Source organism: Aphelocoma coerulescens, chromosome 1, assembly GCF_041296385.1.
Source record: "Aphelocoma coerulescens isolate FSJ_1873_10779 chromosome 1, UR_Acoe_1.0, whole genome shotgun sequence".
Taxonomy (NCBI): Eukaryota; Metazoa; Chordata; class Aves; order Passeriformes; family Corvidae; genus Aphelocoma; species Aphelocoma coerulescens.
The window spans coordinates 91530677-91553118 of record NC_091013.1 but is presented as its reverse complement, the minus strand read 5'-3'; the positions used below and the strand labels follow the sequence as shown (position 1 = coordinate 91553118).

Sequence of the window (22442 nt, the reverse complement as noted above, 5' to 3'; positions counted from 1 at the left end):
CCCATCTGTGAGAGGAACCAGGCAGTGCTCCTCTCCAACCATTTTTGGTTGAGTTTGACTGGAAGCTTTTCAGACATGTTTTGATACACAGGACAGTCCTGATTCCTGCAGTCAGTGGCACTGTAATGTGGACAGGTTCTCACTTCAAGAATACAAAAAAATTATTCTTCTTTCTCTACCTAGGTTCAAAGGGTGCACTGATTTATAAGTGAATTTTATGTAGGTTCTGATGAAAAATCCTCCTTAAAAGGAAGTTCACAGGTTTATAAGTTATCATTGCTGCTTTGAAGTCCTTTACATGTGCTATGGATAACACACTCCACCACATGTTGGATGTAAAAATGCTTTCAGCTATGCTTGGTAATCCAGACCCCTACACTGTAGAAATCAACAGGGACAGGAGAACATATTACAAAAAGGAAAAAAAAAACCTCCCATGAAGATTTGACCTTCTACCTTTTCAGTAGGACTGTGGTGGTTATGCCTACACAGTTAAGACCAGACACCATTTTCCCTTGGTCAGAAGTTTTTGAGAACAGCTGCATTTTTGACACAGTGCCAGCCCACAATTCATGTTTGCCTGCACCCTTTGCAGCACAGACTTGGTTGGTACTATGATATTTTGACACATAGAACAGTCTGTTCCATTTAGAGCAGATTTGTTTCTAGTCAATAATATTATTTCCAAAAATGTAAATGTTCTAGAAATAATAAACAAGGAAGAGAGGCCTCACTCCTTGATGAAATATGGGTGCATGAATTCCCCTGACCTAATTTCCGGTACACTCAAATATGATACAGTTCAAAAGTTCAGCTTGGGTTTAAATTTTGTTGAGTTTATGTTCTGTTTGAGACAGATGGCCTGAAATAGATGGGAGGAGTTCAGTGAAGAGCAGAGGGAGAGGAGGTCACTGGTCAGGGTGGAGTTTACAGAACAGCTGGGGAAGAAAAAGCAAGAAATGCATTAAAAGAATGAATATTTTGTACAAAGCCTCACTTTTGATGGGGTTTTCACCTTGGTATCACCAGCTTTCACCTCGGTTGTCCTCTGAGCACAGTTCAAGAAGTTGCTGGATACATGGAACCTGATGAGCACCACCTGACGTCATCAGCTGTCCCATGCATGTTGTTGGTAAAACAAAAAGTGGGCACCAATGGCAGCAGGGCCTAACTGGTGTGACTGAAGCTGTCCTGCCAAAGGGTTTCCCCCAGTCAGGAACCTGGATATGCTGGTTTAATTGTTCTGGGAACAAGAAGGATTCAGGCACTCAGGCTGGTATGAAAACCATCCAAGGCAATTAGAGTTGTCATAGAAGTCCTGAATAATTTACATTTCAACATCTCTAAGTCTAAACTGATGGGAAAGCATCCACTCCTTTCCCCATGCAAAAAGCCTCTTCCAGGAGGCAGACTCTGCTGCATTCCCCAGGTTCAGGATTGATCCCAACATACATCTGTGCCACCACCGAGACTGTTAAACTCCACCTAACATTTGACTTACATTTTCTGTATGTTTCTTCCTTCTTCCCCTCTGATTCAGAATTTCCCTTTCTTTTTATGCACTTTAATTGTCTCCCTTCCTCTGGGAATCAGCTCTCACAACCTTTTTGTAAAGGTCCCATTTCTCAAACCTTTCCCAGTTGCTCCTGGATCCTCTCTGAACTCTCTCAGAGTGTCTGGCTGGAAAACTTTGCCAGGATTTTTAACCTTATTTTTGAGACCATGGTTCTTGAGGAGCAAACCGGGGAGCTCTGCAAAGCCAGACAGCACAAGGCAGATAGGAGCAGCTGCCACAGAGTTGTGTCCTAAGAAATTATCCCTAATCAGGATGTTAATGAATCTGCAGATAGTCCCATTTGTCAAGTAAAACATGAAAATGTTTTAAAGTACTTCACAAGCGAGGAGAGGTGTGGAGAGCTGTGAGGTCTTGGCTGGTGAGCAGATTGTAACTTGACCTCATTCATTTACAGCTGAGACATCTTCAAAAACTGCGCTGGTTTAACCAGAAAAATAATTTTCATGACTTCCCAATGAGGATAGCATGTTGTTGCAAATACAGTGTGTGAGCACTAACTCGTGGGATGTCTGAAACAGCACAGTGGAAGAGCAAAAGAGGTTTGGATGTTTTTGTAGGAAACTTAACTATGTGCTAGGCATGTCTTTTAGGCTTTATTAATTGAATAAAGCATTTTTTATTATTATTGGAGGAGGAAAGAGAAGAAGATCTGCTAATTTTATTTAATCCAAATAAAGCAAGATCTTTCTTTGAGATAAGAGTTTATTCCCATAACAACTTTTGCACTAGACCAAAATCACAACGAGCAAGTTGTGAAAGCAGTGGTAAGAAAAAAAACACCCTTTGGTCTACGAGATGCTGAAAGCATTGCTCCACAGACAGCAGTCAGTGATTTGTTGTAATGTGCATCATCTGGGTACTCTGCTAGGAAACATCAGAGAATGCTTTGTGTGGGTGAATCAAGAGGCCTACTGAAAAGCAGTTGGAAGTACGTGCTGCAAACCAAATGCAGTGACACATTGTCTAGTGCACAAACATGTGATGTCATTGCACTTCTGTTGCATCTACCGGAAAGCCTCCTCATGAGCAGTCTAAGGAAGCAGGAGGCTGGAAAAGTAAACAAAGAAGACAACATGACATTAGGTGTGCACAGGCAGAGAGCTGTGCAAAACTTTCCTTGATGAAAGTTTATCCTGATTTCTAGCTTTGGTTACTTTTTAAGAGAGTAAGCTGACATTAGACTTCAGAGATCAGGTTTAACATATCAACATGTTAAGGCAGACCACCAGGAGCCTCTGTTTTTTGAACTAATTCTGACTTCTTATCCAACAGTGAGCTTGGCTGGATACCCACAAATGAGGGTTCAGTTGCCTTTCAGATACCCTGGGGTATGCTGATGTCGTACTCCTTCATGGTGGCACCATCATTTTATCCTTCCCCAGTGACTTAAATGCCTCAGTATCTGGGCTAGAGAGGGAGACAAAACTGGTGGTTCACATCCACAGACCTCCCACATGAAACACCGTGACTGAAAGTTGTGGTGACTTTTCTTTCCCTTCTCTCATACAGCCTGGTGTTCAGAGCACCATGCAGAGTATGGCACACCGTGGCTCAGTGCTCCCTGCAGGAAGGGAATTGCTTTAAGTAGTGCATCAAGAAATATGGGAGGATGCTACTTCCCAACAGTCTTATTCAGGCTCTTCCCCTCTGCTTCTGCAGTCCCAGTGGCCAATTTGTTGTGTTCAGTTCTACAGAGATTACTTAAATGCCCTTTAAGGAGCATAACATTCTATAAATGAAGACAAAAATGAGGATAAATTGATAGTGTTCCCCAAGGACTGCCAAGGAAGGCACCACTTGGGGAATAGAAAATACCCATCAGGGTAGGAAAGAGAATTGGTTTGGTCACCTAGGCATGGAGTTATCGTGGCAGGTCTATTTCCAGCTGCACTTTGTACAGAGCTTTTTCCAGCAGTGATGCTTTGGCAACGTTTACCTGCTTAGGAGATGTGGTACAAGGATGCTCAGCATGACAGCCCTGTTGGGGCTTGCACAGATATAAATGGTTCTGTGCTGTTTGTGGCATTTCTGAATGTGCCAATGAACAGACTGTAAAATTCATAGGTAATTTCAACATTAAACACAGTCCTCTGCAGACTTTAGGCACCAGATGGAAGAATCAGCAACTGTAGAAGGACAGTAAAGATGTGTATTTTGGACTTCTATATCTAGAGAGGCAATTAAGGCACCTGGAACTTCACCTGACTGGGCATCATTCCCTTCAAACAGGAAAGGAGCTCGACTAAGGTGTGATTGGTCCAGTTCAGCAATGCAGTAACTAGCTTGATGTCTATTATGAAACACAAGAGGCAGATTAGAGGAAACATATGGCCTTGAATCACATATGTAAGGCAAGAAACATATGCTAAAGTCTGTAACAAGCAGCTTTTTCCAAGAGTAAACAACAATTAATGAAGCTGAAGGTTTGAAATTCCTCAATATATGACTCTTGCCAGAAGTTTTTGTAGCAACATTTTAAAGTGAAAGGCAATGGAGTCATAAAACTTGTAAATATTATAAAAAGCACAAATTACAATGTAAGTACTCATGATGGAAAGTTTTACAATAAAAAACATTTTTAAACTAAAATCTTACCTGTCAGATTTCTTCTGGAATTTCATAAGTTTACTACCATTATTTTATTTTATGCTCTTCCTGGGTCCCAGCACTAATTGAAGTGCAACAATATGAAAACATTTACATAGTTTCAAGAGCCTAATATATTTTTTTTACTTTGTTTTGTTTTATTTTGCTTTGTTTTGTTTTAGTGATAGCTGGGAGGGATGTTATTTAGGATTAGCTGATTGAGACGTTTCCTCCTCTACTCTTGAACAAAGATAGTAAAAGCAAACAATGTTGCAATGATTATCTTATGATAGGAGAATGTGCTTGCTAGAGTAGGAGTATCTGAATTCAAACTGAAGCTCTGGCCTTACAAAGGACACATTTCCCAACCTCACATTTTTCAGAATTTTCATGGAAAATTTTGAAAATATTAATTTTGAGCTACAAAAAAATGAAAACAAACAAATAAACAAAAAGAATGATGTGAACACAGACTTCAATAATCTCACCAGCTCTGCCCACATGTGACATCATCAACCACTTCTGCCATCTCTCTGGACACTTCTACTGTCAAACCCCTTTTACTGCATCGGCACAGGGAACAGATGCTGCTTGCAGGCTCTGTTGCTCCAAAGTTTCTCTGCTACTCTGTTCCTCGCCTAAATGCATGACCCACATCTGTTTTGCAAAGATTTGGAGAATAATTAAAATTGAAGGAGCCTCTGGAAAACCCAGTCCAACTTCCTGATAAAAGCAGGGCCAGCTTCACTGTCAGAATCGGTTGTTCAGGGCTTTGCCCTGAGGAGTTTTGAACGTCTGCAAGGATTTTGCAGAGTTCAGACTCTCTCATTGTTAAGGATTTTTTTCCTTATGTTTAATGGGATCTTTTGTAGTTGCAACTTGCAGCAGATGTACCTTGTCCTTCAACTGAATCCTCCTGGGAGAAGCTGATACTGTCTTCCTTGTAACTGCCCATTCAGTCTCCTTCTCTGGAAATATTCTAGGTGAACCTGCTCTAGCAGAGGGGTTGGTCTAGATGATCTGCAGAGGTTGCTTTCAGCCAGAACCATTCTGTGATTCTGTGATTTGTATTCCAAAATCCTGGTTTAGTTATCCTTACTCCTCTTCTGCTCTCCTCATGCCACACCCTGTTGTCTGTCCCAAACTTTCTTCTGTTTGTTGGGTTTCCTATCTGAAAATGAAATCCTCTTCTTCTCTGGTCTTGTCTCCAGCACCCTGGACTCCCTTCTCCCCTCCATTTTTTGGGAAAGTCTGGAACTCCTTTCTAGCCACTTCCCAGAATGTTTCTTCACAAAGTATACTGCTTATGAAATGGAAAATCACAGAATTACAGAATGCTTTGGACTGGAAGAGATATTAAAGGTCATCTAGTTCCAATCCCCCTGACACAGGCAGGGATGCTACCCACTAGGTCAGATTGCTCAAAGTCCCATCCAACCTAGTTTTCATGGATGGGGCATCTACACCTTCTTGGCAACTTGTGCCAATGCCTCCCCCCTCCACAGTAAAGAATTTCTTCCTCATGTCTAATCCAAATCTCCCCTCTTTTAGTGTAAAACTGTTCCTTCATGTCCTGTTTGAGTAGCCCATTTAAAAAGCTGCTCTCTTTTTTTATAAAACCCCTTTAAGTACTGGAAGGCTACAATAAAGTCTCCCATGTGTCTCCCAAACATGTGTCTTTGATGCAATGACTGCTAGACATGGACAGGAGGAGGAAATCTGTGGAACTAGCTTGGCTCTGCAATGCAGCAGGACTGCCATGAACAATAGCTTGGGAGAAAAGTGACTCTCCCAGTGTTGCAGGACTGTTCCCTCATATTTGCCAAAATTTTCATTAGTATCACGTTGCATCAACCTCCAAATATCTTTCTTTGTGAAAGAGTGTTGCACAGTCTGACAGACCCTCCTCGGAAAATTCTTCTGTCTCTTTTTCCTCCCATTTCAGCTTCATCCCATTTCCTTGTCTACTTTACACTTGTCTTTGCCACCCTGCATAACTGATGTCCTCCTCTGTTTTCGTGCATCACACACTTGTAAGCATTTTGTCTAACCTTTGTCTCCTCCTGCTCTGCACAGCTCAGCTCTGACTACCTCTTTGCAAAGCTTTTCCTATCTCTCTCTCTTTGATGCTCTTCAGTTTCCCGTTACACTTCTCTGTTACCCATCATGAAGACATGAATTGTACTAGAACTCTATTCTCCATTTCCCTTTCATCTTTCAGTTCTTCTATCATCCTTCATTTCTGTTCCATTATTATCTGTCTCCTAGGCTCTCTTCTTACCTTTCTTCTACAGGAGATGGGGTGAAGCTTCACTTATCTTCTCTAAACTCTTGGGGAGAGGTGGGTAAGTACCTACCACTGCCTGATCCTCTAGAGTATTTTCACTTCTTCACTTCTCAGAGGGAATTACACCAACACTGTTTTCTCCTTTTCCCATCACTCACTCTGAGCACTTTGATGGCTCTAAACTCCTCTTATTCCTCATTCCTCTTTTTTCTTGGCAAAATCTATTTGGACTCTCACCAATCCCGGACCTGTGGGACCAAAATTTGCCCTGGCTGCATAGTTGCAGGAAGCTGCAGACACTACACTTAATTTTTCTTTTCTTATGACTATTTTTCCTTTTTTCACTCAAACTTACCCACAACAATAGCTGAGGATGGGAGTGAATATGGAGAGATAGTTAACTTTGGTTAATATGGTCCTTGTGAGAGCAGATTACAGGGCAGAGGAAGTGTTGACAGCAGCTTTGCTGTTTTTCAGCTCTTCAGATGTTCCAAACAACTCTGGCAGAGCAGAAACTATCATTAGAAATCTCTAAGTGAAATAATTATATGTACATCTGGACGACCTCATTTTTTCCTGGGGCTTGTATAAGACATACCGCAGAACCTTGGTTTTGAGAGGAAATGGACCCAGTTTTCTGGAAAATGTGATTTGTTTCAGGGTTGGCAAGACACAGGCTGCAAACTTAGGCATCTGAAATGAATCAGTGATCACTTTTGAAAATCTTGATCAAAATGTTTCATATGGACAGGCATGAAATAGGAATCCACAGGCAGCAGCACCACAGGCTGTTTGTTATTACAGATGATCATTTAGCACAGGCTGTTCTAATTTAGGTTAAACAAAGCTAATCCTGAAATGATCTATTTCTTGAACTAGCCCGTGTGTGTCTGTGCCTTTGCACATGTGTGCACAAACAGAATATGTAACTGTTTATGGAAAATAATATGGCCAGAGGATATCTTGCTTGGTTTTCTTTCTCCTGGAGATACAGGGGATCCAAGTTGTTGTGTCAGGTTTTTTCTCCCCAGGAAAGTAAGACAGTACTGAATGACATGGGGATTAGATAGGAACAGGAAAACAAATGCTTCAGGCCCCCAAAATATTAGGAGGCACATACTGTGTTGTATACTAACCTACTGTGGCTAGTTTAGGGCTGAGTAGAGTCCCTGTAGGGATGTCTGTAGCCAGAGGCTCCAGTACTCTGTTTTAGAGTACTGTCTTCTCTTTGCTAGAAAAGAAGCCAATGCTTCTGGAAACTGAGACTTGATTTTCCATGGATGGTTAACATGAGTCATGACTTGATGAACTTTAAGGGCCTCTCTTTGTTTCTAGTTTTTCTAGTGTTTCTAATGTTTCCTGTACTTATATCTACCTGGTGCCAGGCATGTTTAGACTAGATGTTATGAAGAAATTCCTTACACAGAAGGTGGTGAAACACTGGAACAGGTTGCCCCATCCCTGTGAAGCGTTCAAGACCAGGTTGGATGGGGCTCTGAGCAATCTGGTATAGTGGAAGGTGTCCCTGTCCATGGCAGGAGGGCTGGAACTAGATGGTCTTTAAGGTCCCTGACCATTCTGCAATTCTATGTTTCTACTGTCCTATACCATGCAAACACCTGCAGACAGGAAGGCACTTGTTGCATGAAGCAGTTAAAGAAACTCCAAAACAGTGCTTTGGCTGCGTGAGTCCCAAATGCTTTATTACATATCCCAGAATCCAAGGATGGTATTCCTGGCTTAGCAATATGAGCTTTCATTGCATCAACAAAGCCTCTTGCAAAGACTTTATGAAAAAGCAGTGAATGAGGGCACAAATTCTTGCTTGCAAAATTCCAGTCAAAACAGCCTGTATCATGCCTACTATCCTGGTGTCAGCTGGGACAGGGTTAATTTTCTTCTTCATTAAACCATGACACCAACCTATTAGGAAAATGGGGCTGACAGGTGGGAAGATGTGTAATGTGTGAGTAAGGTCCACGTTTGATGCAGGATCAGGTACTTTGGCATCTGGGCTTCTTGCAGACACAGTAACAGACGAGAGGTGAAAGCTGGGCCTGTCAGCTACACACCCCTATTTTGTGATGAATAATATAATGCAGGGCTCACAATTCTCCCTGGTTTTCCTCTCTGCTCTTTTATTCATGTTGTGTTTTTTTTTTTCCCCTCTTGCTCCTCACCCCATCCAGAATAACAGAGTTGGCTACTTAGAGGAGCAGGGTCATGTCACTTCTTGGTTGATTATGCTGTTAACAGAAAAATCCAAACGAGCCATGTTGCATTTTACTCCTGAGGCTTATTCTTGAGAAAACTTTCTGCTCCCAGGGAAGTCAATGGAAACCTAATTAGTCCCAGATGTTTAGTAATAACAAGCACTTCCTTTTGGGAGAGCCAAACAAAAGCAGTGTGAAAAGTATTAATTAAATGGGTTTGACTCTGTCATCAGGTTATTAACTAATTCCAGCCATGCTAGTCAAGTTAATACTGGCTCTGAGAAGGAGATTGCCGTGCTTGACACAAAAGCCATAAATTCAGAGTGTGGCAAATTAACCTGTGTCTGGACACACAGCTCAGCTTGCCTTCACACCAAGGGAAAAGCTCAGCAACTTCAACATTGGACTTCCAGCTAGTTCCTGGGACTGCTGCTTGCCCAATCCACTAGAGTAGAGACTAGAGACTAAAGACTAGACTTTATTTTCCTACTTGAATAAAGACTTGAGCCGATGATGGACTCAAGCATGGGCTTTTGTAGGTCTTAGATCAGGCCCCATTGCTGCTGATGTTCTGTGCAAATTTGTAGAATCATTTAATCACAGAATGGTTTGGGTTGGAAAGGACTTGGAAGATCATTTATTTCCAACCCCATTTCCATGGGCAGGGACACCTTCTGCTAGACCAGGTTGCTCAAAGCACCATCTAACCTGGTCTTGGACACTTCCAGGGATGGGTCATCCACAAGTTCTCTGAAGAACCTATTCCAAATTTTTGCCTACCTCTTCAGTAGATGTCCCTGGTCTCCAGTGGTTGCACTCTAAGAAAAGAAGCAGCTGTCCTGTCTTCAGGACTGAAGGTAGAGGTCTAAAGTGGAGTCTGAACACCATAGAAAAATGGGAAAGCTTTTCTTTTCTTCTGTGGAGCATTTCAAACTGGTGCTTTAATGTATTCACAACCCTGTGCTTTTTACAGAATCCAAAGATGTTTTTATTATACAAAATTCCACAGTGAAATCCACCAGCCAGTTTCTTTCATAGCTGCTTTTAAAAAAGAATTGTACACCTTTTTGTAGTGTGTTAATTTTTACATTCACTAGCTTGAAGAAACAGAAATGAAGCAGTAATTTGACTCTGAGTTATTTACCTGGACGGGTTTTGGTTTGACCTCTATTTCTCTTATATGCCTTAGTGCACAGTTTCTGGCATTAACAGAAGACCTGATATAGTTCCTTTTGAAGCCATTGCACCCCCTCAGCAGGTCAGGCTCACACTCTTGGTGAGCTTTTCTTCACTTCAAAAGGGTGAATTTTCTGTCAGGGTACAGAACAAAGTATCTGTCAGTGTCAACTTTCAGCAACGTAGCATGCTAGCCATGTTAAACCCATCACAAAATGAGGATCTACATGACTTTTCTTACAGCCTATCCTCTAGACTATTAATATCTTTTTAGGGTGACACAGTGAACACCTGATCTAAATAATGGCACAGGACTAGGTTCCCTGTGTATAATGATACAATGGTATCTTTCTGCAGTCTAACCTTCCATGACCTTTAAAAATAGATATATTATTCTTTTGCACTGAAATGCAACTGTATGCTGGGAATTTCCCACCATTCTCCTTAGAAATGTAAGCATTTCAGTCCAATGCTGGCTGGTTGAAATTCATTCTCCAAGATTTTTCTTTTGAAAAGTATTCACCCCAGAGATTAATTTCTTCACATTATATCCAGTTAAATAGTATTGCACATGAGAGGCAAATTTCTCTTCTTTTAGTTAAACTGTGGACCTGTGACCTTCTGAGCAGATCTGGGTAACATCAGCAGTTGTTTCATGCTTGAGATTTCTTTTACATCCCTCGTGGGTACCAAGTGCCAGAACTAATTGACCTCATCTACCTTTCATGTCTTGCCCCAGTGACTGGAGCAACATCCTAACATATAAAAGGAGGTATCCAAAGAGCTTTCTAGAGCATGCTCTTTGGTCTCCATAGTCAGCTGTGGATTTTCTAAATAGTAGCCAGGAGCACAATGAACACTAATTATAATTTCCATTTGTGGTTTTTTTTGTTTTAGTTTTTTTCTTGTTTGTTTTTTTGTTTGTTTTGTTTTTGTTTTGTTTTTGGTTTTTTTTTAGCTAAATTCTCATTGTTTTGGAACTCAAGGGGAATTTCAACCAACTACACTGAGTGAAGGTTGTGTTTTGACCCACTCTGCTATATCTTTTTATGATTTCAGTTTAAGCAGGGTTAGGAGCTAACCAGCTAGGGAAAAGCAAAGCTCAGACCAAATCAAAACATCTTGTGGAGGCACATAACTTTGGGAAGGGATTTCCTAATTGCTTGATGTCATCATCTGAGCTTAGTGAAAAGTCTTGGGTCTCAAGACCTTAGAGCTGGTTTTCTTCTGAGCTGGTTTGAATTACATATCTCTCAAAACAACAGCAGCACTTTACAGTTGGCCTCTTCTAACACTGTGTAGTCTTTTAAGCAGATCTGCATGTGAATGAAGCAAGTACAAAATGGAGCAAATTCTCCTTCCAGTGCCTGCAACCCAGACCACTACAGTGGTGCAGTTCAGGGGCACTTCAAAACCATCTTAAAATCCACAGTTAAAACTCAAAGATGAGAATTTTATCCTTCATTTCTACACAGTGCCAGGGTAGCACCTGATTTCTTCAGTTTTCAAGGCATTTTGTGTTCCTATGCTTTAAACTGATGGCTAAAGTTTTGCCTGCGGAAGCAAAGAAATGAACCCACACCAATGATGAGCACAGATAAAACTAATACAAATGTTAATATAATGAGGAGGTTGATTTTCTTCAGATCCTCTTTTTCACAGTCTTCTGGTCTAATGTTCCCAATGTGAATTTCTTCCCGATACCCAAAGTTCTGAATGTACTGGCACGTTAAGTGCTCCACGTTGGGGATCTGGACATTTTTGTTCTGGATGATTGATGAAAGCCAGATGTTTCCACAGCAGTTGAGTGGGTTCCCAGAGAGATACAAGTTTTTAAGTGAATTTTCTAATGCTAAAATATTGCTGTCCTCTAATGTACTGAACCTATTGTTCCGTAGGTCTAGAACTTCTAGTGGAGAGTCACTACCCCACTTAGGCAGCCAGTTCAGCTGATTTTCAGAGAGGTTTAAATGTTTAAGGTGACTAAAACAAGGCAAGTCAATATTTAACTCTATCAGGCTATTACCATGTAAATGCAAGTATTCCAGAGACTTTTCCAGTCCTGATAGTGCTTTAAGTTCTATTTTCAGTCCAGGATTCATGGAGAGATCCAAGACAACCAGAGGAGTCTTGTAGAAGGTGTGTGCTGGTAGGATGTTCAGCATGTTGTCAGCTAGGTACAAGTACTGAAGAGTAGGAGAATTGACAAATGACACACAGCCACTTCCCTCTGCAGCAAGTCGTTGCTTAGCTAATCCTGAGTACGTGTGGCAAAGGCTGATATTATTGCTCTGTAGATTAAGCAGTCTGAGTCTAGGAAGACTGGAAAAGATGTCAAATTGCAGGGTCTGAAGGTTGTTGCTTTGAATATGAAACTCCTTCAAATTTGGCAAAGCACCAGCATCAAGGAAAAGGTTCTGCAAAGCATTGTAGCTCAAGTCAAGGACAGTTAGAGAGATCAATGCACTGTCATAACTTACTGCAAATGCCTGAAGACAGTTTTTGCTGAGATTAAGAGTGTGAAGGGACAACATTGACTCAAAGAACCCATCTGGAATGGATTTGATTTCATTATAACTTAAGTCTAAATATACAAGCTGGGACAAGTAAAGAGAACTTATATTTCTACTTCGCTTCTGATCAAGAAGATGAAAAGAAGCATCTAGCCATTCGTTATCCCTGTAGTCCATTTTATTATAAGGGGATTCAGCAGTGAGTTGGATTAAATTATTTGATAAATTCAGAGTTACCAGCTTATTTACCTGAGGGAAGACTGGGAAGTGAAGCAATTTGTTTTCACTAAGATCCAGACATCTTAAGCTGTATTCGTCATCTGACTTTGTGATACGGAAAGTCTCAATGCTGTTCCTGCTAAGGTCAAGTATCTCCAACTGCTTGAGATTGAAATCAGAGATGCAAGTAATTGAATTTGTGGAGAGATTGAGTTTGGAAAGGTTCACTAGAGTCTCAAAAGCACCTTCTTCTATGTCCATTATGATATTCCTCTGAAGATCTATCTCCATAAGACTGGGAGATCCCTGAAACATCTTGTGTGATATCATTACAATACTGTTGTCTGCCAAGGAAAGGTACCGCAGTGTTGGAGCTTCTTTAATGAAATACTCAGCCATCCCGTTGTAGAGATTGTTGTGGGACAAGTCCATTATTTCCACCTTGGGTAAAAGGCCAATCCCCTCTGTCCCATTCTGAGCAAGCTCATATAGGTTATTATTGGCTAAATTTATTTCCAGCAAACTCGTCATGTGTGCAAATACTCCAGATGTGATGAAGCTTATCTGGTTGGAGCTTAAATCCAGACACTGGAGGGAAGTGTAAAATGATAATGGCATTTCAGGGATGCTTTGAATCAGATTTCCAGACAGATCTATTTTGTTTACATTGGGATGGAGCTCATGAGGGATTTGGTGGAGGTCTTTGTTGTGGCAAAATGCCTGTGAGTTTGCCTGCCAGAAAAAGAGAGAAAAAGGGTCATCACATGACAAATGGAAAACATTTTTGCATGATATATAAGGAAAATAACATTCAACATCCAGGCAGAACCTCCTCCTGAAACACTGATCACACTACTTTCTCTGACCACTCAGACAGCTAGAGCAACAGTCCTAACACTCATTTGCAGCTAACAGCACTCTTTTCATTTTAAAGACATCTCTGACTTACAACAGTAGAGTTTTATCTCTGGATGCTACCTACTAAACATTCTCCTTTTTGTACCTTTCTCCTGGACTCTTTTTAATAGTCCCAAGTGAAGGAGTTTTGCCCTTTTTCCATTGCAATCAAGCACCATTTATACATTTTTCTTCTGATGTTTAGTTTTCTCACTTTCATCTCTGTATCAGATTTTTCAAACTCAGCTTGCAAGAGTAAGTGGTACTTGAAAAAGTTCCACTCTGTTGGCAGTGTGGGTGCCAAAGCAAGGAGGTGGAAAAATATGTAAGGATCCTATATCACAAAACCTGTCTCTCCTTCATGGTCACACCCTCAGATATTTGATCATATCTTCCTTTAGCCACAGCTTAGTTTAGTAATGCACCTTTTTCTAAAATGGGTCGTTTAACAACTGAAACATTTCTGATGTAAATCTCCAAACTCTTCCTGCTTTTACTGTCCATGTTTATCCTTTTCCTGAGGTAACAGTTCCCTTCTTCTTGCATGGGGAGAGCACCTTTTGAAACTGCTCCAACAAAACACAAGTGACACAACATGGAAAAGACAAATTCTGCAGTTCCAGCTCTTGAGAGAGAAAAAAGCTTTGAGATGCAGTGAAGGTCATACTTTTTCAGGCCAGTTCTCAGCAGCAGGTAGAGAAAAAACCAAATGTCAAAATCAAATCCATCTTCCAGGTGCAAGTCTGTTTACTTGCAGCTAGTATTGAGTCTGTGTCCAGACCAAGATTTGGAGTGTGTGTTCATGAAGAAGATCGGGAACAGGAACATGAGCATCCTTGCATAAATATCAAGCTATATTTTGTTAATAAAGAAAACATACAGCAGTGTGAGGAAGCGGAATGTTAAAGGCTTAGGCACCATTTAATTTACTGGAGGAAAACTCTTGTCATGAGTGTATTTGGGTGTCTGGACCGTATGATATTTGTAGAAAGATCAGAAAGGAAATAAATAAAGAAAAAAATCTGTTGAATCTTAATTTTTGTGGAGAAGCAGAATCCAGATTCCATGACACAAAGCTTTTCAGATATTAAAGAAACATAAAAAGTAAAAAATATTAAAACCCATATGTCTCATGTGAACTTTGAGGTGAATGAAGTAGCAGGTCTGTTTTGGAGAAGTGTGGCACTAGTCTTTCGTGAATCTCTTTTGCATCATCTAAATTTTGGAGACCACACAAAAATGTGTCATAGAAGTATAAGTGCTCATCCAAGCTCTAGATGTAGTCAGACTGCTCCACAGTCCTTCCCATAATACATCTTTCCCAAAGATCCCAAGTAAATTGACTAGTAAGACCTGAACACTATTTTTTCCCCTCTCCAATTCACTTAAATCTCCCCCAGCTAAAAATATTAGGGAGAAAGAAAGAAATTTTCTGGCTTCTCCCTGACATTATTTTTTTCCTGCAAAGCCATTGTAGAATTGCTCATTTTGAGCTAAAATATGCCTAAAGTTGGGCTTAGCTCCAAGTCATGAGAAGGAAGCCTTTTTTATTTGGTTTGTGGAAGAGGAGAAGCCAGAAGGATAAGAAAAATCCAGAGCAAAAAAGCAGCAGGTGCTTCGCAGCCTAAGGCAGATGCCAGGTTTCTTCACACACTTTGAGCCGAATCTCAACAAGTGTAGAGCCCCCTCCACTCCTTCTGGCAGAAAGCATCTTAGCAAAGTCCTCATCTAACTCCTGCCCAAGCTAGCCAGCCATTTTTCACTGAAGTCAGTGGGTGAGAGGTCAGTCCCCGATGACCATGTATCTTGCAGGATTTGGCCTTTAATCTGCATCCACAGGGGTAAAAGGGACAAATAAAATCTATACTTCCCACTGTCTGCCATTTGCTCCTATAACATTTCCCCTCCCATTTTTCTTTTTAAACTTTCATTCCTTTTCACTGACTATGTTGATCCTCACCATATTTCCTATCTTCTGCACCTTCTTTTCTCTCCTGAGGCTCAAACTGCATGCATTTCATGCTCATCAGGAGTAGGAAGAAAAGATGAAGCACATCTCAGTGGGATGGAGCAAACAGCATCTGTTAGGTGTATCTCCCCTCCTCCCACCTCTTAGCCCAATGGCTTGGTAGTCTGAAACTGGAAAAGATGGTTTTGCCAGTCTCATCTTCTGACTTCATCTTTTTTGCCAGTGCTGCTATCAGTTTATTTCAAGTCCATTGTCAAGAAGTACAGCAGGGTGAGGAGCACTTGGTCCCTTCAGTGTCTGGTCCTATTCATGTGCTGGCAAAATAATGATCCAACAGCTCAAAAGCTGAGCATTATTAAGATTCTGATTTCAGTTCTTCACTGCTCAGCACTGGGAGGAAGTTGTCATCCATGTTCGTAGGAGCCCTACAAAAAAAGCACCTGGATCCAAGCCTCCACTCATGTTCTTCTTTTTCAGCTCATGAACATTTGAAACAAATATTTTGGGCTGGAGCCAATTAGCACTGACCTGCACTAGTGTGGTGTCCATGGCCATTCTTAGAAGAGCTGCCCAGGCGGAGTCTCAGCTACACAGCCAAACCTCAGCAATTTTCCCAGGCACACCACTTCAGCTAACCTGTGATAACTGGTTGTGCACACGTTCTTGCACCACCTCAATGCAAGGTAAGACAGAATTTCCTAAAACTCTTTCCCTTCTGTAAATTATTTCAAAGCTTATCATTTGCCAGGCAACATGAATTAGCAGAAATATCTTTCTTTGGGAGGTAGAACATGATCTACTTGAAGCCTTGCCTGTTCTTGGTAGGCAGCACGAGCTAGAAAGAACCTCCCAACTTTTAAGCTGTACCTTGTTTTCTTGCAAATAAGTAGGTGTGCCATAACTTGTATAATCAGTGCAGCTCACTCCTGTGTCGAGGGTCTGGCAGGGACTGCTTACTTCCTAAAACACATCTTAGGGCTCTAGTTCAATGACAAGAGTCATTGAACTCACCAGTGGTGAGTCAGAGATGGGCACAAGCTTCTGACTCATGCCTGCTCCAGGAGACTTGGGATGAAAGTATTAATTTCTGAGTTTTAGAACTAAAGGTGTCACCACAGGGAAAATACCATGTGAAACAGTGAGGCTGTGATGAAAAATAATAATGCAGGACTTCAGTGGACCCAGCAGCTAATCCAGTAGCTCCCTCTTTCTTTAAATGGTGTTTGGATTTACACACGCCTTCCGTTGGAGCAAACATCCAGTGATCAACATCGACATCTGCAATGCTGAGTTGTTCATTTATCTGAGAGGAGCATCCCAGCCCTTGACTGCAGTTTTTGGTCAGAGCTAAATTTATCTCCATTAGCTGCTTAGAGCCTTGAGTCATTGACTTGATGAAAGCAGTTTACAGCGGAGTGCTGAAAACAAGCAAGTGTTTACTTCTCAGCAGTCAGCCCAGTCTGTGACCCATCCAAAAAGTGGGATGGGACAAATCTGCTTGGATTATTGTGTGTCTTGCCCAGCCTTTACTTGACTGTGATACATGGGACCCAACCTTCATCAGTCTTCTCTCCAGCCAATGAGCTGAGCTACTCAGGCACCTTCCCAAGATTGTTCTATATAAACTAGGTTTTAATTTCTTTGGAATTCAGGAAGTGCAGCAACACAGCAGGGTGGGCAGGAATGGAATGAGTCCCATAAGGGAATTGTGTACAGCTAGCAAATATTTTTTTTTCCTATTTTGGAAATTCTTGAAGGTTTGTGCTGAGAAACTTCAATATTCAGGGAAAAAATGCTATTTTTAAAAGCCTGTTATAGTCAGAAACACTTTGATAGGGAAGAGAGAAAGTTCAGCTGTGAATAAAATTTATAATATTGTACCAGGTGTTATAAAATCCAAGGAGAAAATTTTGTACTAGAGCAAGAGGCTTTGTCACATTTTTTTTCCTCCAGCAGAAGTCAGGTGCCACTTCCCTGGCAGCAATGCTGTGTCAGGGCAGAGGAGGTCAGTCTCCTTGCTATTACAAAAGTGCTGGTATAGATATATTTCACAGAAGATTCTTTATTTAAAGCACAAAGAACTTAGGCCTGATAGAAATGAGTTGATTTTAGGTCTAAGTCTTTTCTCTGTCCCAAAACCCCTCTACGGTCTTAGGGAAATCAGGTCAAATTTCTTTTACCAGCTCCCCTTTAGAAAAAAACTGAGATAATGACCCTTCTTCCCACCTCACCCCTCCTCCACCCCTTTAATGTGCTGTCACTACAAAAAGGACATAGCCTGAGAACAGTCTTCTACCAATCCCATAACCCTGCAAATCCCATAACCTCTGCCACCACAGAAAGTCTGGTCCTGGGGCATTTCCCTTTTCAGGGACTATGGCTCTTTGCACAGTGCCTGTAACAAGGGGGTCCCAGCCTCATTCCAGATCCCAAAGGGCCTGAGCAGGGATCCTGCCTTACCATTTCACAGGATGTTCCCTCTGTGGGGTGATAGTTAGAGGTTCCCGTGGTCACCACTGCCAGCAAGAAGATGACGTTCAGTTTCATGGTTCTGAAGGTAAAAGCACTTATGGTCAGATTTCAAACGGAACACAGAAGTCAACACATGCGAAAGCTGGCACCAGATCATCATCTAATATGGAGATGGACACAAGCAGGGCCAGAAATTAACCCATCTCTGAGCTTACTATGCTAATGACCTACATGTGTAGCTTTACATTCCTTTGAGCCTGGTGGGAAAAGGAAGATGCAAGGCATTTAACGGGTTTGTGTGGTTCCAGCTGCTGCCTAGATGACATCCAGGCCACCCAATGAAGTCCTGGGTTCATGCTGGGCAGTGTGTCTGGCATCATGTAGAAAGAGCCCTCAAATGGAAATGGTTTCTGTTTAGATCCAATGAATTAAGCTGAAGATACTAGCCACAACAGGACACCAGGCTGATGGACGTGCTTCTGTCATGCAGAAGATGATTTCAGATGGCTTGTGAGTTCAGGATTTTACTTACTATTTTGTGCTGCCCTCTAGGGCTGAAGCAGCTGTCTAAATGCTGCTTTCCTCACTTCCTTCTGCTAATTCAGTACTGCTGCTGGAAAACCCACCTTTACACAGATTTCCCCATTGCTTTCTCACAGAGCCACAGGCCTGAACTGTTGCAATGCACTTTCCCCATGGTTGAAATAATCTGGCAAAGAGCTGGGCTCCTAACACCTCATTTGCTTTGCAATGCACCCTGAAATGAGAAGCATAAATCCCAGAATCACAGAATCACAGAATGGCTTGGGTTGGAAGGGACCTTAAAGACCCTCTGGCTCCAACACCTCTTTCACAGTTAGGGACACCTTCCTCCAGACCAGGTTGCTGATCTAGCCATGAAAATGCTATGAAAAGATAACAAGGCAGGGCATGATTAGGTGCAATGGATAGAAAAATCTATGTTAAGCTTTCAAGTACACAGTCTGTCAGTGAGATTATCACAACCCCAGACATGTTCCCCTTGACTGGGCTCTCATCAGACTACTTTTAATCACCTTCCCTCAAGCACATTGTGTCTTGAGCTTCCCTTGGCTGGAGGTGGCTGCAGTGCTGATTTTGGCATGCCTCCTGGAGTCAAGCTCTCTATCTGCAACCCCCTTGGGACGAGCAGGGAACTCATGATGAAGCTGGGGACTGCTGTGGTGTCAGAGGTTTAAATTCCTTTTGGATGCTCTGTGTTTAGAGTTTGCCTTGTCAGCAGTGTGCAATAGCACTTGCAACGCACAGACACTTTCACAAGGAAAACCTCAACCATTTGAAGCCTCCATGAGAAAACAAATATTTTTTTAAAAAGGATAATTTGATTTAATTTAGAGATGGAGTACTAATATCATGCCTGTAAGGAAGAGCAACAAGTGACCAGGATGACTGCAGCTTTGCATTTTCTACAGATGGATGTTCAGAGCACTTTGGGAAGTTTGGATTTGCAGGGATAAAAATAGCAGAGATTTTTTTGGTTGTGCTTTTTAAAAAGCCAGCTCAGTTCCTCAAGCTGTTTTATCAAGTGACCAAACAGTTGTGCCAGGTGAACTGTGAAGAAGAGCCTGGGCAGAAACAAATGCCAAAGCAGGAGGGAAGGGCATGCACTGATTCTGCTGCTCACGACTTTGCTTCATTAAAATCACAGCCAAGTCAACTCTGCATACCAAAATAAGGACTCCTACATCTCCTGTGAACCCAGCATGGCTTTTCTTCAGTCTTTTGAATCTGTTGCCTTCCTCATTTCTCTCTGTCCTCTCTCCACTCGCACCTGTATCAGGTGTTTAGCCAACAGCATTTCCCCACCAAAAATTAACTCTTTCAATTAACTGGATACATGAGGTTTAGCCAGATTCTCTATTTATTCACCTTTTATTTTCTACTCCTCTCTCCAGGAAAGAAAAAGAAAATAAAATTACAATAGCATGAAATCCACCAGCCTGGAGACTTGCTGAGCGAGGGGGTGCATGAAGGGACAGTAGGAGGTGGGAAATTGAAAACACTTATATCAGCAGAAAGTGACATTTGCAGATTAAACTATCTGACCACGAAATCAAACTATCTCCCTGGAAAACAAAGTTCCTGGGGAAACTCAAATTCGGGAATTAAAACATAATAATTTCTCATATTATCTTAGTGCAGCAAAAAGAGAGAAAAATAGACTTTTAGTTCAGCAATTTGTTTTAGTTGACAGTGGAGTCAGTATCTGGGAAAAGGTCTATTCAATTTATGTGCTCCTACAGGAGAAAAAATGAGGTGAGGATAGTTATTTCTGATAGATCTGATTGCATGATACTGATACCCCCCCTTTGAATCTATCCATCATTATATTAGTAAAAGGTAAAGCACAGATACAGTCACTGAAATGTAAATATCTGCTTTAGAAAGAGATTACTTCTGGTGAATTTCTATTATTGAAAATTAAAGGACTTCAGCATTTTAGAGTAATAAGTTGATTTTAAAGTTGAAATGATTACATCTTAGTAAAAAAAACCAATCAAACGAACAAAAACCCCACAAAACATATCCACTGTTGTGGAAAATCTAACTTTTGATTCTGTTTAAAGGAAACATATCTGCACTTTCATCAAAAATACTTTTATCAAAATACAACAGGGTTTGGCTTTATAAATTTATCTGTGACTTTTCTATAAATTAGAATTTTCTAAAACTTTATCAGTTCCAAATACTGTCTAAATGTTAATCCCCATGGTAACAGCCCAGATGCAGCAGAACCCTCTCAGTAAGTCATTGTTCACCCAAGGTGACATTCAAGCTGTCAGGATCTTAAGAGTGGCAAAATATCGCTGCCATCTCACACCTCGTGCTCCAACAGGGAGAGCTCAATGACAGTGCTGATGGTGAGAAGAGCAGAGGAGCCAAACAGCCTTTTGCCCATTTTACGCGGGGGATGTGGGATTTGCCCAAGGCTGTGTTAAGATTCAGTGTCGGGGAGCTGGGCGAGTGGCATTTAATCAGTGAAGGCTGATCTCTGCAGCACTCCTGGTTCAGAGCACAATAATGCAGCAATTCCACAAACAGACTAAAGTCCCGTAAAGAAAGAAAAAATACCCAGACATGTCCCCATCTTTTATTACTGTAACCAGAGAGAATAATAACGAACCCAGCGTATGACAACTGCATTGTTGTAAACTAATCAGTGCCTCCTTAACATAAGGGATCTGACTCGCTGCAGTGCAAGTCCCTGATGGATTAAATATACAGCTGTGAGGGTAGAGCCATCTACACAATGTGCTTAGCCACTTCCTCAGCCTATCCATAAACATGGTATATTTTATTTATACAGTACCTTCCTCATCCGCGTTACTTTTAAAGGCTGCAGCACTAAGTAACCAGAGCCCCCATCTCTCCTGCAGTCAAAAGCTCAACTTTCCAGCACACTGCCAGGTTCGCATGCATCTCCACGTACCTGCTCTGTGGCTGGAGGAGAAGGAGGAGCAGGATTCACCTCTGCTTGCAGCCTTCTGTCTCACAGACTCTCCCGGCAGCTTTTCCAGGGCAAGTCGAGGCAGAGTTTCCTTAGGGAAGTCGTACCTCTATCGCATGCCAGCTGACTCGAACTCTGTGAGCTCCGAGAGAAGTTTGAAGTCACAGGGAAAAAAAATGCTCCCCATAGACTGGTCCGTGAATTCATTCCTTTGCAGTCACGATCTCTTATGTATTCCCAGGCTCCCATGAGCATGTGAATACATACCTCCGTAATTGTTTTAAAATGTGTGTGTCCTCTGTGCTTCTCTTTATTTTCCATTTCGTTCATTCAGTCTTGGCTTATTTCCTGCAGTTTCTCAGCTGGTAATTACGCTCCTCTCATATTGACACATGAAACAGTCTGTAAATTCCACAAAAAGATCCCCTCTGCAGGCTTTGCGGACACATGCTTGTCTCTGTGCCTGTCCCACAGCTGTCAGCTTGCAGATTCCCAGGGGATGGAGTAAATCAGGGGCACTGAGCTAGCTGCAAACCCTAGACTCCAAGTCCATGCAGGATGGGATGCATAGCAAAAGGGTATATGGGAGGGAAGTTTCGCAGTAGGGAGAACATATGTATTTGGCTTCCCAACAGCTCAGTTGTGTCTCTGTGGCACAGCAGTGGGATGACCAAACACACCCTTGGGGGAAAGGATAAATTCAATTTAATGCTTGAATGGGAAATAATGTAAAAGCCTTCTAGAAAGGGCAGTGGGATGGATTTTTCTTTCTTCTCCGTGGATGCAAAGCTCTCTTTTATTTCAGAAGCAACGCTCTTGTGTAAACCAGTGGGGCACCTGTGCATTGCTTGTGTTGTCCTTTTCTGCTTAGATGTGCCCTGGTACCCGGGCAGGGGTGCATTGGCCTCTGCATGACGATTTGTAGCAGTGCAAACCTCTGAGAGCGTTTGGCAAGCTCCTCAGTGAGTGTCTCAGGACCAAGCTGAGTGTTGGGTTCACCAGCCAAGACAAGCCCTGCCTGGGCCACCCCATCAGGGAGCTCCTGCA

At 41.8% G+C, this 22442-nt stretch overlaps 1 protein-coding gene across 4 annotated transcripts; it reads right to left on the bottom strand.

Moving 5' to 3' along the window:
• Positions 1–8164: 8164 nt before the first annotated feature.
• Positions 8165–21901, bottom strand: LRRC32 (leucine rich repeat containing 32). Of its 4 annotated transcripts, XM_069017137.1 has the most exons (4): positions 21378–21901; positions 17897–17987; positions 12601–13302; positions 8165–12255 (listed from the first exon to the last, which is right to left on the bottom strand). In XM_069017137.1, the coding sequence occupies exons 2-4, from the start codon at positions 17981–17983 to the stop codon at positions 11362–11364; spliced, it is 1683 nt and encodes a 560-aa protein (XP_068873238.1). In that variant the 5' UTR covers positions 17984–17987; positions 21378–21901; the 3' UTR covers positions 8165–11361. The 4 variants fall into 4 exon arrangements, with proteins under 4 accessions (XP_068873238.1, XP_068873210.1, XP_068873219.1 ...); XM_069017109.1 differs by having other exon boundaries at positions 8165–13302; positions 21378–21900; XM_069017118.1 differs by having other exon boundaries at positions 8165–13302; positions 21417–21900.
• Between the last annotated feature and the right edge of the window lie 541 nt (positions 21902–22442).